The 18993-nt window shown below is 38.7% G+C and overlaps 1 protein-coding gene across 5 annotated transcripts in view; it reads left to right on the forward strand.

The window, feature by feature from the left end:
* The first annotated feature begins 1182 nt into the window (after positions 1-1182).
* Positions 1183-18993, forward strand: part of TAPT1 (transmembrane anterior posterior transformation 1) — a 38951-nt gene continuing 21140 nt past the window's right edge. Inside the window, exons 1-4 of one of the 5 annotated variants that reach the window (XM_040557176.1) lie at positions 1183-1451; positions 5893-6023; positions 8666-8784; positions 13393-13416. In XM_040557176.1, the coding sequence (XP_040413110.1) occupies positions 1220-1451; positions 5893-6023; positions 8666-8784; positions 13393-13416 (506 nt within the window). In that variant the 5' untranslated portion in view covers positions 1183-1219. Of the gene's footprint in view, positions 1452-4141; positions 4260-5892; positions 6024-8665; positions 8785-12679; positions 12747-13392; positions 13417-18993 lie in introns of those variants that run through there. The other 4 variants (XM_040557178.1, XM_040557177.1, XM_040557179.1 and 1 more) reach the window with 4 other exon arrangements.

Here is an 18993-nt window from a genome sequence, read left to right on the forward strand (position 1 = left end):
GACTATCCAAGGCCTGAAATGCTCTTTGAGACAACTCTCTGTTCAATTAACTTAGAGGTAGAGTTTTAGAAGAAAACTACGCACACTGTGGTCTTCCAAAGAAAGAATAAAGCACTCTTTGTTTTCCCAGGATAAGTGGCTAAATATTAAGCTGAACGAATCTGGCCTCTGAACGCATGATAAGAACACGAGAAGTGAATGTGAAGGAGATCTTGTACTTGAAATTCAGGCCAGGTATTTTGTCCTTGTGCCCATGTGAATTCCTTCTTCAAACAAGTATTCTGCCTTTACCTTGAGCAACCTACTTCTTATATTCATGTTTACTCCTCTATACATTCTAAGCGCTTTGAAACTGGAACAATTATTTATCATTAAACTATAAATTAGTTCATTAAACATTCACTATGACCACTGCAACTAACTAATGGCATTTTCAGCCTCAGCACTTCCCAAATTGCAAGAGTTTATGCCGCCTTGAGGGGTGGTTTGGGGGCTGGTTGGGTGTGTTGGTGTTTGTGGTCCCGTGGAGCATGGCACAGGTAGTCCAGGACCCAGTGGGCTGCCGTGAGCCCTGGGCACACCAGACGATCGCAGCAGCAGACGGTGTCTCCTTTCGGAGGCCTCCTGCACAAAGTGCGGCACAAACACGGACAGCAAGCCGCTGACCTGAAGTGCGAGGTCAGGTCCAACAAGCACATTGAAGTCCTGTTGGCTTTACAGTTAATAATTCACCTCTCACTTTCCTTTTCCAATCACGGCCTTATTTGTGCAGTGCTGCGTAGACTAATAACCTTAAAGTTGCTTTGCACTACTGCCCCTGAGCCCGCGCAACCTTTCCACACGTGCCCCTTGCACCAACAAGAAGACACGCAAGACCTCTTCCCTCACACAACCATCTTTATTCCCACCCCACGATATAAATAAAACCCGAATAAGCCTCGAGGGCCCCAGCTGGGCGGGGGGAGGCTCGGAGAGGAGGCTAAGCCTCGCAGCGGAGGCGAAAGCATCGCCGGGCTGCCGGCGCGCAACCGGTTAACGGCGGCGGGGCCGCACAAGATGGCGCCGCGCCGGCTTCGCCCCCGTCCCCGCCCCGCGCTCGGCTCTGTAGCGGCGGCCGGGCCGGGCCGCGCGGCGCCGCCGTCGCACGGTGATGAGTCAGCGGCAGGGGCGCGGCGCGGCGCGGGGCTCGGGGGCGGCCAGCGCGGAGCGGGCGGCGAACATGGCCGGCGTTGCCGACGCCGCCGCGCCGGGGAGCGGCGGGGAAGGGCGGCGCGGCGGCGCCCCGGAGCAGCAGCCGCCGCAGCCGCAGCCCCAGCTGCAGGAGGGCTGCCGCGGGGAGCCCAAGACTCTGTGGGGGAGCAGCGAGCCGCAGGCGGCCCCGCAGCAGCGGACGGAGACGCTGGGCTTCTACGAGAGCGACCGGGGCAGGAAGAAGAAGAGGGGGCTCTCGGGTGAGGAGCGGCGGCGGGGAGGGAGGCGGCGGCCCGAGGGGCTGCGGGGAGCGGGGAGGGCCCCAGCGGGGCTGTCCCGGCTCCTCTCAGCCCGGCTGAGGGACCGGGTCAGCCTCAGCGGGTGCCCGAGGCGGGGCTGAGGGCGCTGCCGCCGCCGCCTGCGCGAACTTGGGCGAGAGACTTCAAAAAGTGCGCCGGGGTGCGGGGAGCGGCGTTGATCGGCGGCTCCGTGAGGAGAGGAGGGAAAGGAAGGGAAGGGAACGGGGCTCAGCTGGCGGCTGAGGCCCTTCTGCCCGCTTTGCTTTACTCTCAGCCGCCCAGCTCGGCCCCATCGGTGAAGCGAAGCTGCTACACTCGGGGCGTCCACCCTCATCTCTGCACACGAGCGTGTTCAAAAAGGGCGATGAGAGCACTGAAGTTTCACCTAGCGCGTTAACCGATCGGTGTCAGGACGCTTTTTTTAAGTTATAAGGGTGTCTGTGACGGGAAAGCTTCGCAGTGATGTTAAAAATGGGGTTGTTAAACCTGCAGCCTGCTGAGGAATGGCTCCGGAGAGCCACAGGGGCAGAGCAGTTCTGTGTCCTCAGCTCCGCTCCTCGGGTGTGGGGCACACAATTTGGCTTTCTTCTTGAGGCACGAAACACACTTCATCGTTAAACATTGCTTGTTAGGTACACGTAATTATCAGCATAATAGGCTTTTCCTCTACTACTGAAAGTAGCGGTGCTATTAGAGCCTTGAAATCCTATGCGGATTGTTAGAAGACTTTCTAACTGACCGTGTTCAACTACCTAATGATTTCATAGGGAAAAATAATAAGAGAAAGTAGGTTGACAGCAACGGCCGTTACACACTTTTATTTACATTTATACTTGAGCTGGTTATTTTAGGTATCCATCAAGTAACTTCTGAAATTTAGCCCAGCCTCATTCATAAAAAGTAAAAATTGTCATCTAAATGACATGGTTGACATCTACACCATAGATAAATGACATCTAAATGACATGGCCAAGTTGATTTGATGTTGGTAAACTTACAACCAACTTTTTTAGCACTTAATAGAGTGGTTAGCTGGAAATGTGAAGAGTGCTCAAAGAAGTGTTCAGATTTCCAAGCTGTCTGCCTCACCGTTGGCTGGAACATGACACCACAGGTCGTATCAAATAGAGAAGAGGAAAAAATAGTGATTAGAAATCAGCTTAAATCGTATAGCAGCGGTTGAATGGCTTTCTTCTAAGCTTGACAGGTGTTATGTCTGTTTCTGATGTATTATGTCATAGTATCATTGATCGCGCTGTTTTGGTGGTGAAACTGCTGCAGTTCCCATAGTTGTAAGGAGCTGGCTTGGTTACAATACTGTGACTTGGTTTGTGGTGGGGAAAATATGGTCAAGATGTGCAGTGATGTTCCTGAAAGACAGCTGAACAGAGCTTTCTTTAAAGCAAACAAATCGGTATGCGGGGGGGAAAAAATACTAATAATCTTCCAGCAATTGATCTTCATTTAAAAAAAATACTTAAAAGTCATTGGTGTACTCTGATTCTTCAAGAAAACATTACAGGAACAGGCTTTTGATATAGCAACTAAAAGTTCTAATTCATCGTTGCTGGTAGCATTATGCTTTATAGTACACAGAAGCAGATTTTCTTTCAAGATGGTACAGTAGGGCAAGTACTGTACAGAGGAGTTGTCTGGAGGGGAAGGAAATAACTAGTTCAAAAATATAGGTATTGTGCTACTTTTGCCTGGGACTGTTAGCACTAAGGATTAATGTTCTGATTGTTTCTCAACAGAAAATTTGTGAGGCACGGTGGATTGTACATTTGCACAAGTTTTCCTCTCGGTTTCTGGTTAATGGTTATTGCTTGTGTCACTATGCATTGAAGTATAACTTTGGTAAATCATTATCTTTTTATCTCGAAAAAATAATTGTGGCCTTTTACGTTTTGAAGATGCTTGTGCTTTTCTGTACTGACGTGGGGAGATGAATGAGAATACTTAAAGCATTTAGACTATGCCATCTGAACAATTTAAACTTAGGCCAAAACTTTTTGACTGCAGAGGAGGGAAATTTAAATAAATTGGAAGTAGGAATTAAAGCGTTTTCTTCAATTTAACAGAAAATGATGCTTTGATAGCAGAATTAAGCCCCTTTTCAGGTGATTTATTGCTCTGTCCTGCCTTGGTGTCTCATCCCGTTCTGCTGGCTGTGTTTTTCCTACAGGGCCAGCACCGATCTGCTCCGTGGCTCTGTGGGCACAGAAGTAGGGCTGATGCTGGGTGCTAGGAAGTGCTCGGAAAGGAGGTGGCTGGGCGTCTGTGTGCTTCAGCACATCCCATCGATGGAGAGAGTGTTTTGCATGCACAGCCTGGAGCTTCTCTATTGATCAGCTTCAGTTGTGAGGAGTTTCTGGGGTGTGGAAGTTCAGCGAGGTGGAGGGAACTTTAAAATGATTTGTTTTTCGACGACAAAGCCAATGAAGCAGTTCATGTGAGGTAATGGGAAGTGGGAACAGACAGCTCAGCTGTTACTCCAGGGCGGTTGCCCGTATGTCACTATTTATTTTGCAGGAAACTTGTGTTGGTTTTGAGATGCATTACCTTTAGGTTAGTGAAGCTTGGTTATCTGTGGTGTCAGAAAATGTACCTGGGAAGTTACCAGAGTAGTTAATTTGGATGTTCATACCTAAGCTTATCTTTATTTATTTTTTTTGTTTTTCCCAATTCTTTCTTGAGTTTCAAATGATGATGTTACAGAGGAGGACTTCAGAAAACAAGTTTGGCTGAGATCTGAACAATGATTTAGTGGTATGAACTTCTGCCGTTATTTCACTAGCATGAACTTTGATTGAAGCTTTAAATGTCAATATTAGTTTTTTTCCACTCATTAAACTACATGTTTGTTTATTTTTAAAACAAATACCTTTAGGGGTTACAGTAGCTGTAGCCTGCTAGAAGCGGATCAGTTACAGAAATTATTGCAAACACCATCTAAACAAGTCCTTACAGGGTTCAGTTCACGTAGTTGAAAGCAAATAATGATTGAAATGATTTATTAACAATACCTATTTATGTTAATATACCCCTGCAAACTTCAAGATGCTTGTAATCCCGACAAGTTCTAATCATGTGTCCGCCACCCAAGGCAGTGGAGGTTACCACCCAAGGCAAGCGCACACCCCTGCCTCTTCTGTGGCTTTTAAATTTCTTTTCAAGCTGATTGCTTCTTTGCCTTAAAACTCTTGGTAATTTCTTGGCTACTGTTCCATCCAGCTGATGGTTGTTGTCATCTTCAATGCGATCCCTTTGGGGTGAACTGTTCACACGTGCTGTCCCTGCTTGTGTTCCTGTCTTAACAGCTGTTGGTATCGCGGCTGTTTTAAGGCTGTGCTGTGCAGCCTCTTCTCTTCACCCTCCTCGCCACGGACGGGGGCACTGTACTGTGCAAGGCCCCCTGCAGTGGTCACCGAAACTCACTAAAGTCTGAATCTGCTGCTGGTGAGCATGGTCTTGTGCCACGATAAAGTCACTGCTGCTTTTCACCTGTCTAGATGGGTGATATCTGTATTTTGGATGTTGTGTGAACACTGAGAGTGTCTGGTTTTGAATGCCAGTAATAACCAGAAATTTTGAACATGAGTGTAGTCTCCTGTCACTTGTGAAGTGTTACAGATGGGAAGTGCCGATCTCAGAACTTGTCAGTGAGTGTTGTAAGCTCAACTTCCTCGTGCTGCTGATTGCCTGAGCTTTCATAATTGTTATTTATTTACTGTTGAAAGGCTATTCTGTCTTTTTTTTAAAGCCATATGGCTTGATTAAAAACTTAGGTCAGGCTTCAGCTTATTTACCTACAGCTGTTAAAAAGCAGAAGACCTATACATGCCTGATTGAATTTCAGTCTTGAAGGGCTTTTAATCTGATCAGTAAATGATCAGGACACCTTTACTGTTTGTGCACTGAATCACCTGCGATCACTTACCTGTGAATGCTGTGATCTTACAGAAGGTGTTTTTTAAAATAAAGAACAAGCTGCTAGTGTTGCTGAGAAAGAAAATAACTATAAAAGTCTAAAATTAAGCTCTAATTTAGGAGGGCTCTCAGTATGATAAGAATTAGATCCATTAGATACACTGCGTTCAGCATAGCTTTTTTAGTAATCTTTTGGAGAAGCAGGATGTCTGATGAAAACGATTGGCTGCAGAAGAGTAGTTTATTTTGCTTGTTGGGAAGCGATCAGGAAATGGGAGGGAGTAGGACTCAATTCTCATACAGCTCCTTCCGTACCAAGTTATTTGACATTCTAGTTGCTATTAGCGGAAACCTGTTGTGTTAGATGTGATGGAACTGGAGCACGTAGCAAGTAACAAAAGCATAGGAGCCTTCTCACTCTGTGGAGTTAATGTCTGAAGTGTCTTCTGCTTTTGTATGTTTCCAAATGTAGATCTTTCGTTACTGAGGTTCATCAGTGCTGAGCTAACAAGAGGCTACTTCCTTGAACACAATGAAGCAAAATACACGGAGCGGAGAGAGAGAGTGTACACGTGCATGCGGATACCAAAAGAACTGGAGAAGGTGAAGTATTCTTTAAGATTTCTTTTAATTTCAAGATGAAATCTGCTACGTGAAGGTATTTAAAGGAATCTTTATTTTCAAACACTTTCACTCAAAAAAAAAAAATTGCACATCTGCATTGATTAATTTTCAGTATTTTCAGCTAATGGCCACTTGATGTTATTGGCAGAGACTGACATAATTAGCTTGGAAGTCCAGGTGGTGATGTATTCAAAAGTGTCACTGATCTCCAAGGAATAGTCAATCAAAGGAAAATCATTGTTTTAAAGAATTTTCCAGTCTAAAAGTATGGTGATAGATTTGACTTCCATAGCCTTCTGTTTTGCTTCTGGCCACTGCTTACCACACCTTCCTTTCCTTCTCCCTCTACCCCAGTGTTGTGGTTCTTCCTGATTGATGCGTTTCTGCCACCTCCTTTGTGGTAGCTTAAATATAATTCAGAGGGCCAGTTGCAGTGCTCTAATGTAGAAGGGAGTTTTGTTCTAGTGTAACCGTTTTGGAATCCTGCAGGACAGGGTGTCAAAGTTTGGAGGCAGCAGGAATATGCTCAGGGATGAAGAGTAAGGCGAATTGGTAATAAGGTTGTGCAGGTTGCAGTGTTACCATAACCTTAAGAGTTAATATTGTTAAATTTCTCAAAACCTTTAGGTTTTGAGAAATATGGTAAGCCTAAACTAATTTAACACTACCTTATCTTGAAAGAAGAGTCTTGCTCCCACTTCGGTCTCCCACCTTATACACACTACTTGTTTTGCATGAGCTCATTGGACCATTCTGAAACGTAAATCAGCTCATAATTTGGCAGGGAATGCTTCACGTTCTTGCCTGTTTTGTTCTCTGCTAGGGTAGTGTGCTGAATTGCTCAGCCAATATTCTCACAAATCCCGAGTTTTTGAGGACAGAGGGGTAGCTGAATAGCTTGGAGTAGAGTAGAAAGTTTACATACAGAGAAGTGGAGAAGGGAGGGAGAGTAGGATTCCTTTTTGTCAGAGCCCTGCTTCCACCTTCAGGATCATCAAATTAATCCTCGGTCACAATGAGACCTAGCTTTACAGAAGTAAATATTCATCTCTGTTGTAATTATGTAGGCTATTAATGTGCAGTTTCCAAGCCAGAGAAATTATTCTGAAGGTTCATCACCACAGGTTTCCAATAAAAGTTAGAGCATTTAAGAACATACAAGACTGTTGGCCTTTGCTTAAATGGGGTTGATGGTGTAAGTGCTCAAATTACTGTTTGTTTTTTTTTCACGGTAAATCAGATTTCAGCCTCTGTTTTGAGTATCAATGAAAGAATATGAAACTAAGGAATAAACAGATGGATCTGAGAGGTAATAGATATCTTTTTACAGAGAGATAATGAAATAAATGTTCTTTGCCCAGGCTTAGTCCAGGCTAGCTTTCATTCTAACTATATCAAATTGAATAATACTCACTGAAAAAAATGAAAAACTATGCTGATGAGCACCTAGAAAGCAAACTAAATAGCATGCAGACCGTCACCTATTGTAGGAATTGTTTGACTGTGTTTCAAAAGTTTGCTTCATTCAAATGACACGTCAGAGTAGGAAAGGAAGGGAAGAATTGTCTTAATGACCTGTATTGTTTACTACCTAGTGGTTTACTTAAGAGTATGAATGTAAATCATAATCAGCTAGGGTAGGAATAAACTGGAATAAAATTTATCTTCTGATATTAGGTAAGTACTTGATGTTCTTTAACCTGCTATTATTACATATATATAATGTTTGAGTTTATTTTGCAAAATAGATTTTACTGATGAATTAAAAAAAAAGAAAATGCGTACTATTATTTTAATGTCAACGTTAGGAGTTAATATGCCTAGCTAGATACATGCCTAACTTTTCTTGAAATAGAGTTAGGGAAATCAGCAAGTGCCCAGAGTCTCATTCAGATAAATCTTAGATCCATTCAGAAAGCACATAAAGAAGGAACATCATCTGGGGAGAGACGGGTATATAACAGCTTTCTAATTGCAGAATTTAGGTCTAGTATAATTATGATAGAGTTGCTTGGCTTTTGGCTATAGTGAAAAGGCTTTAGCTGTTCTTACAAGTTAAGGAAGAAGCATTTAAACTGAGGGCGAGTATGTAAATTGGCCTCTTCATATTTTACATTCCTCTTTGTACGAAAGAAAAGTGCATATTTTCTGAAGGAGAACTACCATAGCTGTAATTAAGCATGCAATAGAAAGCTAACTAGGTAATTTTTTTTTTTGGAGGGGCAAAGACATATAAAAAAGAACAAACATGCAGAAAATGGCTTTGCACATGTGCACACAGCTCTACAGTTCTTTTTCCCCCTAAAGTTAAAACATTAACTTCTGTAACTTTAGAGGAAAGTCACTATTGGAAAATGAGCTGCAGTAATTAAGTGCAATTCGTCTGTTGAATAAGGTCTGAGTTCAGTGAATTGGGGAAGTCTGTAAAATTCTTTGCTGTTTGGGCCTCGTGGAGCAGAATTTTTGCTGAGTAGTCTAAGTGCATAGTTTTTTTTATAAATTCATCTTACTCATCTTATTTGGTTAATTAAAATAACATGTAAATGTATTTTTCATAAAACAGTATAATTCTTTGTAACTCTGTATAAACTCCTAACATCTGTTTTATTTTTATAATTTAGTTGATGTTTTTTGGAATCTTTTTGTGCCTGGATGCTTTTCTGTATATATTCACCCTGCTTCCTTTGAGAGTTTTTCTGGCAATGTTCCGGTTCATCACTTTGCCTTGCTATGGATTACGGTAAGTTGATTGAAGAGGAAGGAGTTTATTGACTTAAATAATGTTTTTCTGTTTATCTGTGTGCTTGACTTTATGGCCTTTGATTTACTGATGACTTCTTCCACTGCGAAGCAGAAGTTTTGCTCTAACCTAGCCAAAGCAACAGTGTTTACAGGGTACTGTTAAGCTCTGCCACCAGTCACTATCTCGAATGTTGTTTCCTTCAGATGGCAGATTGCCCCTGAATGTGCCTGATGGGTGTTGTTAGCAGAGAGGTAACCTTATCCTGGGTCGTTCTGTTCATTTAACTAACATCTATTTGAACAGTGTTCTGGGATTTGTTAGTCTTGAGTTAACGACTCAGCCTTTGTATTTTGACAGACTCTTTGATATTGAAACCAAAAATTAATTTCTACAACAAATGAATTCCCCTAATTTCCCCAGTAACATTTTCCCAAGGGGTCCCTGTATAAAATGGATTTTTTGTATTCTTTAAAAGAATCTTGGAGAGTAAGTGGGATGGGACTAGATAGAATAACCTTAAGAAATTTAACAGTCTTAACCCCTTGACTTTTTTTTGGCTTAGATCAGTACTGAGGAAGTTACTAATTCATAGTACTTTTTTTTTTTACCAAAAAAGTGGGACGATTAATTTCCTTGATTAAAAATTGCTATTTTAAAGTAAACTTGGTGATATAATCCTAAGTGTAACCTAAAAGGATAGGAGTCTTTATATTGATGTTTTAATTTTTCCTTGAATAAATAAGGACTTTGGGGTTTTCATTCTTCATTTCCCCAAATTTGATTTAAAAAGTTGATTAATGGTTGCTGATTTTTTTTCTGTTAATCAAACCACTTGCATTTACATTATTAATAGTCTTTTATATGGGAAGTGCTTTTCAATGCATAGTTCAGGATATATCTTCAGATTAGAGAAAATGCATGTCTAGTTGCATTAAAAAAATACTATTTTAAAGTATTGTCCTGAGTTGAAACTTTTGTACTTGGGTGCTGCTTAAAATAGACACTAGGTGGCAGTCTGTCATACTGAATTATGGTGTTAATTTTAAGCTGAATTGCACATTTTCAAAATGTCAAGAGTTTTCCTAGCTGTGTACAGAACCATACGGCAGCTATTCAATTTTAACATGATGACAAGTCAAATTATGTGCCGACTTGTAAATATCTGTATGGATGCTATTGCTAAAATATTAAAATTCAGGTGAAGGTAATGGATTTTAGCATACTATGTGGATTTTCTAGCTACTTTTTTTCAATTTACAAAGTGTTCTTCCTTGTTTATAAACTCAGCTTTGTTTTTGACAAATGAATTTTCTGCTCTTCAGAAATAGCAATTAAAATTTGAAAGACCAGTTGCTGGCTTGGACTATTATGCAATTTACTGAAGAAAGTGGTGTTCAAAAGACCACACACGCATACCTGCAATGTTAGAACTTAGTCTGCTTGTCTGATGATAGTGTGAACGGCAGAGTAGAATCCACTTTAATCTGTTCAACTTGAATATGTTAACTTTAAAGTGTTATCAGGTAAGATTCAGTAAAACTAAGATCATCTTGAATCAAGAAGGGTGTGTTTTGGTAGGAATTCTTGAAACAATTTCTCGTGTCAGTTTCTTCAAAAGTTTATGGAATATCTTTCCTTTGGATTTTAATTACCTCTTCACTACCGGAGGCTTTGTCTAAGTCATTAATGTTCTAAAGCTGGTGGATTTTTATTGAAAAGTTGACAACTCATGTTTATAGTATGTAATGAAACTTTTTCAGATATAATGACTCTCATTTCTGAATACTCAGTCTGCACTTTGCTTTTTATTTGTGTGTTTCCTTGTTTTTCTTACTAGTTATGCTGATTTGATTTGTTAAGGTGAAAAATAAGACTGGGGCTTTTCTAGCTCAGGAAATACATTTGTGTTCAAATAGAGGTCAGTAGGTAAAATGTATCTATAATTCCACAAGGTACTTACAAAGTGGGTGGCTAGTTATCTTTTAACTCATGCTTCCTCACAAATGTCAAGTAAGTGCTGAGAGGTGTGATTAGGTGTTTTTTGAACCTGCCACATCATATTCCATTCTGTGTAGTAAATAAAAGTGCTCCTCCCTTCATCTTGACTTTTTTCTCAACATCTAATTGACATGATTGAGCAGCAAGTGTTCTGTTGACCTTCCACTTTACTCTTCATTTCTATTTCCTTGTAACTTCTTCGCTCTCTATTCATTGTAGAACAAGGTTGTTACCCTTTATTTCTTCCAAACAATGAAAACACGTTCTATGTAAAATGGGTTAATTCCTGCCTATAATATTGTGTGCAGTGCTTACTTAAATGTAGGGGGAGTGCGCTGTCACCTTGTCCACATTTTAATATTCCATCTAAGAAAGCACAGTAATGTGTCTTGAAGTTTTTCTTTTTCTGCCTAGACAGTGTAAGTTGCTTCAGTTTGACTGCTAAATCATCATTCCTCATCACTGGATCTTTCATTTTGAGTCAGTATAGTTCTGTGTATTTGTCAGAGCTGTATTGGTATTAACATAGCTATTTTACAGAATCAAAAACCTACTGACAACTTCAGTGAGAAGAATCCAAGATTCTGTCCTGAAGTAAACTATAAGCTGCAGGTTAAATTGTTGCAGTCAAACTGGCAGTGGCTGAATCATCAGATTGTGGTGGTTTTGGCAGGTGAAACTTCATTACTGCTCTACTCTATAAAGAGTAGTGTGCTCTTTAAAAAATTAACACTTCACAAAATTAAATTACATCAGCAGTCTTCAGAAATAACAAAAATAAAAAATTTCAACAGTTCTTTGTGTTTCCTTCCAAGTAGTGGAAAGAAGTTTCCTAAACTCTGCTCTTTGAATCTTACAAACTAATCTCATTTTATTGAAATATATGACCACTTAAAAGCACATGCTTTGGAGCAAAGGGGGGAGAGAGAGAGAGAGAGAGAGAGAAGCGGACCTGGTAGAGCTCTTTTCAGACTTAGTCCTTGATAATAGGTTCCTAAAACTAGCTGTACCCATGGTTGAAAGGTACAGTTTTCTTTTACAAATGAGACTTTTTAAAAAAAAACTCAGGTTCTGAGCAGATTAATAGCTCTGCTTGTTTTGAATCGCTTTTGTAAAGCTAACTTTTGGTGTGGTGTTTTTTTTTTGAAAATACATTGCATACTAGTAAAAGCTCTTGTGGGAAAATCACTATGATACAAAGGCTAAATTTGTATGTTAGTGAAACTCTGATAAGACTCCCAATAAAATTATACTTAAAGACATTTTACATCTTGTCTGGAAAATAAGTAAGGATTTTTGCTGTGGAAAGTGAGATTTCCTGTAAATTCTAGCTTTCTCAAGAAAACATGGTGTATATGACTCCTCTTACATGAGGAACAATTGGGAAGACCTTTACATTTCTTCCATGTTGAAATAGCGATATAGATTATAAATACATGTTCTGTGTTTTCTTTTACGATGTTGCCTTCTCCCTGAAATAAGTGAGTTTAGGTTTTGTCAGCAATAACATCATTAACTTTAGTTGTATTATATGTGCCTTTTAAATTTCCCACTGCCCTCCTGTGAAATGATATATATACACTTTTCAATAGGAAATATATGAAAAAAGCATTACTTCAAGAAATAAATAGTAGGAAGAAAGCATCTCAGAGAAAAAAAAAATACACTAGGATTCTCGTTATGGACTTTGTTCATAAATAAATTTGAACCTCAGTTGCACACTTAGTCCCAAACCTATTTTTTTGGCCATTGTGACTTTCTACCAACCAAAAAGGGCAAGTACACTCAGTATTTTCTGTAGTAATCTCTCGGAAAGCACTCCTTTCTCCTTTCCATAACAGTGCATAGTGTAGCAACGTTACAACCTTCTCTTTCTTTCTTTCTTGTAAATCAGACGGAAGGGAAGAGCACTTTCACTTCCTTTATAGGATGGAATGTGGTGTCACAGGGATTCCTCCTTGGTGAGTAAATCCTGATTTTCCTTTTCCTTCTATGCTATCGGCCAAACTCATCATCATGTAATCAGTAAAAAGACTGATTACAAATGAATAGGATAGCTAAGTTAACCAACATACTTCAAAGGAGAAGCCAATACTTAATACGCAGTACTTGAAACTGATTCAGTGCTGTTTATGGTAGATATACTTTTGCATACGACTTCGCTTCCCTGTGGAAATTGGTAGTGATCTTAATAGGTTTAAAACACTGTTTATACAGAGCGTCTGTGTACCACTTCAGCCCAATTTACAATAGGGTGTCTTGGAAACAAAACATAGCCCCTGCTGTACTTTATTTATAGTGCCTTAAGCTTTTCATGTTTATTCTAAGTAACAGTTCAGTCAAGTTCATGGCTATATTTTATGTGTATTACAAGCTGGTTTTCTTGTAATGCTTAAGTTTTGCAGAGAGTTCTTAAAGTTCATTGGCAGGTATTTTAGTATTAGATTTTAAATTGATTATCTGTAGAATAAAATGCAGTATTTTTTCTTATGCTTATTTGCTGACTTCATTTACAGTTGATTCTGTTACTAAAAAGAAATAAACACTTAATGAAGGATAATTTTAGTTGTCACTTATTTGAAACCTCATTTTTTTTATTTGAGACAGCTCTCATCGGGGCCTAACAGAAAGGTTGGTTTTGTTTCATTCTTAGCATGGTTCTGTGCTGTGTTGTGTGCATGTAGAGGCTTTTTACTGTTTGAGAAATGAAATGCCATTTAGCTTGGCCAGCTTAGCTCTCTGTATATTCAAGTCTTCAACTGAGACATTTTTATCAGCGCTAAGTCTGTATATGTCAGCAATTTTATGACAGTGAAGTTCTGCGTACTGTATCTTTATTTTTAATTTCAAAGTAAGTATTGGACTCGAACAAAATAGCTTTTTTTCTGGAGCCAAGCTTAATTCCAAACTTGAGCATAGTTGTAAGAAAGTATTTTCAAAAGTACACGTCTCATTTTGAAAAAAATTAAGAGTGTAGCTATATGTGTAAGTACGCCCTTCAGACAAACTAGGTTTTTTTTCCCTGGCATCTTCATTTAGTTTGCCAACAGGGAAGTATCATCACTTTATGCGTCAATCTGTTCATTTTTGCTTATGTTCATATAAGGTTAGACCCTTAAAATACTGCAGTTCGTTATTGAAGGATGCATTTAAGGATTAAGACTTTGATAAAGACTAAATATCTGTGCAAAACAAAATTATACAGTTCACTTTTCATACAAGTATCTATGTTGTAAAAAGGGAGAAACAAGATATCTAAGCATAACTGCTTATTTAGATCACTGTTCTGATAATGGAAGAATTTTACCAATTGATACAAACCTTAGTGGTTGTCCAACTTTGAAAAACAGTATTTGAATAAAAGAATTAGGTAAGGTTTGCCCTAAAATTCTTGCTTGAATTTGTAACCTCAGAGCTAAAACCCCGCTTCAGTGCATTATTAGCTAAATGAACCTATTCAAATGAAAAGTTTTTTTTGAGTAGTGTGAAGTACAATAACATTTCTAGAAATAAATGTTATTTTAATTTCATAAATACACATATATGTATGTGATTAAGTTCCATGATTTTAAGATTTAAATATTCATCTAAAACATTATTGCAGTTGTAATTACATCATTAATTTCCTGCATGTGTGACATCAGTACTCAGAATTTTATCTGTGATAACTCTAAACAATTACTTCTTCATAGTTACCTGAATTACTAAGATGATGGTATCCTAAAGGAACCAATTAAAAATGTAGTAGTCATTGTGCTGGACATCTTCAAACTGTAAACATTGAACAAGAAAAATGTACTGAATTTGTGTTGGTTTAAAAAAAATTACCTAAAAGGTGACCGGTAAACCACATGCTAGTGAAGAACTGGGGAGCACAAGTGGGCACGAAAGACAAAAGTGAATAAGTGATATGGCAGTATATGGCAGTCTGTGCAGAGTTGCATTTAAAATAATATATGCAGAGTGCCTATACATCACATGCTACAGTAATCATGGACTCATACAAGTGTACTTCTCTACAGGTTACTGTGCAGACAGACGTAGACATGACATGGTGATAAAGACAACTGTAATGAGATTTTTAGTCTGTTTGTTCTTACTCTGTAGAAAAAACCAACTTGTTTTTCTTGTTTGTGTTCCAGCCACTTTATATGCAATAAGCAAGGCTTATCACAGCACTTAACACCTGATCTTGGTGGTTCTGGAAGTCTGTTACTTAAGCAAACTTGTGTATTAGTACTTGTGATTTTTAACATATTAAAGTAATATCAGTAAACTGGTTTATTTTGATAATGCTGTATAACAGAATAGTTTAAATAGGAGGGATGGACTCTTTTCATGATCTGTAGGTTGGTTGTTTGGAGAGGAGTTTGAAGGCTGAAAGGATGTAGTTTCGGTTTTCTCAGTGAAAATAATGTATTGAATCTGGATTTGTCTTGTCTTAGGAATGTGCTTTAACCAGTAAGGTACTGTATAAAAGCAAACGTGAGAAGACATCACCATCACCTCTTTTAGACAAGTTTTGAAAGAAAGGATACAGGCATCTATCTGAAGAGTAGGATTTGGGCTGTGAAACTTGGAGGGTTTCAAGTAGTAACAAGTTACTAGTCAAGTAACTAGTTCCTTAAACTTCCTCATCTAAGAAAATTTGCTTATGACAAAGTTTTCCACACCAAATTTTTCCTTCACTGGGTTTTATGTATATCGTGAAATAAACTTGAATAAGCTTTAAATGTCACAAATTCTTAAAAATGAAACATTTAAGTTTTATTTGTTCCTAATCTGTATAGAAAAAATTGTTTAAATTTCATAGTAGTCTAATTTGATAGTATTTTAATTATGTAAGACGTCAAAGTAACGCGTCCTAAACGTTTATAAGGGAGATTGGTTGTTCAGATGACATCATTTTCTAGACAGGAAGAACTTGAGTTCATGCTTTCTAAATGTGCTTCAGCACACAGTTGACAAAGTCATCATAACAGGCCAGTTCTCCGAATTCCTAGCTCATGGCTGATGGCAGTCAGTGCACTGTACAGGTTTTACCATGGTTTCACTCTCAGCTGTCACAAACACAGTGTGATAAGCACTGAGCTTTTCCTTTTGTTAGTTGACTGGGCTGAAACCAAAACCTGCCGTGGTGTTAAGAGGGAGGTGTAGTAGGAAGGCTTGCATGTCACTTCCTAATCAGCATTAGTAACAAGCATGTTTATCCCCTTAAGCATGCATTTGTATAATTATATTATTTGGAAGCATAATTGTTTGTTTCAGTGGAGACTTTTTCTGTTAATTACGAGGCATAAAATGTTAACTGTAACCCATATGCTGAGGAATTTGAACATTTTGTTAAGTACTTGCTGTAAAACAATAATGTCCCTGCGTGTGTTTTTCTTTGTTCTATTAATTTGCTAATTAGTGTTATGGTGGTGGAAAGTTTGTCTGTAGATTCTTTGTGAAGGAATGTTTGGATTTTTCAGTTTGAATTCATGTAGATTGAAGCATCAGCTCATGTTTAAACAGATCAGTGTATTCAGCAGTAGTAACAGAAAAGCAATTCAAGATTTTATGTAGCAAATAATGGAAAGAATGGATAAGCCTTGTGCTTTACTATACAGGGACTTGGGCATCTGAAGAAGTTTAATATAAAAATTCACTTCCTTGACAGTCAAGTCTGTACAGCTAAACGTGAGGACTCGAAGCTTAGCATAATGAAACTGCTTGTGAATATCTGAAAAGAGTATCTTGAAGAGCTTGACTTACAGTAAAAAGTTAGAAGTGATAATGGAATAGCAGCAGAAAAGAAATGGGTGAAAAGACAGACATCTTGCATCTTGTTAAAGCACTTCTGAAGGATGCTGCAAATGCACTGAATCTGCGTATTTACTGGCTTATGACATGTGAAAACTATAATTTAAAATATATTCACCTGTGTAATTAGCCAAATTGTGAAACGGTTCTCACATAACATTATTTCTGAAATCCACTAAGATGGTAAGAGGAACTACATGTTGGACTACAGGCTCTCATGATATCTTTGCAGAGCAAAGTTCACTAAAGCAGTGAATGGCTGTAATTCACACCTGCGGTGTCAGTGTATGCCTGGGATGCCGATTGCTGTAGAAAGATTGTGTTGCTTGCTGTTCAGTAACCAGACCGATTAAATATAAAACAGGATAGTTGTCATGCTTTTCTTTATTCGTTGTTTTCCTTTTCTTGTTCATGAGAAAGGGGGAAAAAAAAAAAAAAAACAACCACCAATAACTAATTTTCATGTGAAATCTTTGTCTGTATTCTGTTACCTATCATGCACAACTGTAAAATTGCAAATGCTTTCAATGAGTTGAGCTTTTTGAACTTCTGTCTCTGTTCAGTATTTTCTAGAGTTAAGCACGCACTCAGTATTGTCTAGTTCTTACCTCTGCATTTCAAAGCAGGGAACAAAAACATGAAAGCATCAGAACTATACTATGTATATCTTGTTCATTTCTGGACATTGGTGACTTATAGTTAGTATTGCCCAGGGTTATGATGACTCTTCAGTTTTTGAGATTCTGTAGTACTCATGATGATGAATATAGCTTTACAAATTTGTACGTGATACTAATCCAGAGGTCTGATTGCTGAGTGTTCAAGATTGTTCTGAAATTATTTTCCAGTATTAGCACGGAGTATGAACATAGTTACTGAGTTATTGGAGACGCTAAGTGGAAACATCGAGGAAAATGAATGCAGAAAATGCTGTATGTAACGGATGGGCTAAGACTTCTTATGATAGGCATGAAATCATGTCAGCCTATGTGTGTTTATGTATGTATTTAAATAGTTTCCTGTGAAGGACAGGAATGATTTATGACAAATGGAACTAATATGAGCTGATCATATACTAGAACTGCAATGTTTATTTCTCTCTGAACTCTGACTACATCATTTCATAACTGCAGGCTTTGCAGATCTTTCTGTATTATCTGCCAAAAGAGGACAGATCTATTATACTTAACCCATTTACTTGATTTCCTAGTCCTTGGAAGAAATAATTACTCCTATTCCATATTATATTCAGAGCCACATGACTAAATCCTTCTGCAAATGTCATTAGACAGAGCAGAAAAGGATTCTGCTGCTGTAGAGGTGCCATTGTAGATTATGAAATAGTCACGGTTAATCTCTCTCAATCAGAAACTTGTTAGCAGCAGACCCTAGATTTCTTGCCTAGACAATATAAAGGGGTCTCTTCGTGTAAATGAAAGAATAATGGAACAGTTTTTAAATGCCAGGATCTTCTTTCACTTTCTAGAAAGTAGTTTTCTGTAGTCAGCCTGTGTAGTAGTCCCTTGTACTGACTATGGGTTAGAAATGCTGAGAGCTCTCTGTCATCAAATTGATTAAATTGAAATTCTGAGGGTATTTCGATGAGTTCCTTTAAGTATGTGCTTTGAAATGCTTGTCACAGCATTACTGCTGCTTCTGCTTCTCATGGGGTGAGAAGTACAAGTTATTGCACAACTTTGAATAGAGCATACATTGTATTTTTAGTTAAAGCTTCAGAAAAGATTGAAGGAGTGGTACTGAAGTTTTCTCTAGGTACTTGCTTATTTACAGCAAGTGAGAAACTAAATCCAAGTCACCTTGAAGACTGTAAAGTAACATTCTCTAAAACCATTATGTGAATGTACTCTGTTCTACAAAAGCTTAATTCCTGCAAGGCACAGCAGTCAAGTGTAGTTGGTCTGACCCTTTTGGACAGCCTTTGTGTTGTATAGTAGTGATTATTTATTCAGTTGTTCTATACGCAGCATATTCTCAAAATGTCTTCATCTTTTGCATGCATAGGATGCCGTGTGTGATTTTGGCTGCACCTTTATAAGGTGTTGTTCTCCTGAGTTAGTTTCAGAATTGATACCACTTGCAGAAGTGCAGTTGTGCTCTTGATTATGTTGTTAGAGTTTGTCTTCCCCATGATGGATGCTGTCTACTTTTACAGCAGCTGCTTGTGACAGTGACTAGGAGGTCATACATAACTATTTGGATGTTTTTCAAAAACAGCATTTCTTTTTTTAAATTAGCATATTCAAACTGATAACATGTTTAGGAAAAAAAATAATGGGAGCATTGTCTAATCTCTGAAACTGATGACTGAGGAATACAGGAAATGAATATTCATGACTCACATTCAGCTAATTTGTTCTGACTTCTGTAAAATGTGAACTTCTG

This window comes from Cygnus olor, chromosome 4 (assembly GCF_009769625.2).
Source record: "Cygnus olor isolate bCygOlo1 chromosome 4, bCygOlo1.pri.v2, whole genome shotgun sequence".
Lineage (NCBI taxonomy): Eukaryota > Metazoa > Chordata > Aves > Anseriformes > Anatidae > Cygnus > Cygnus olor.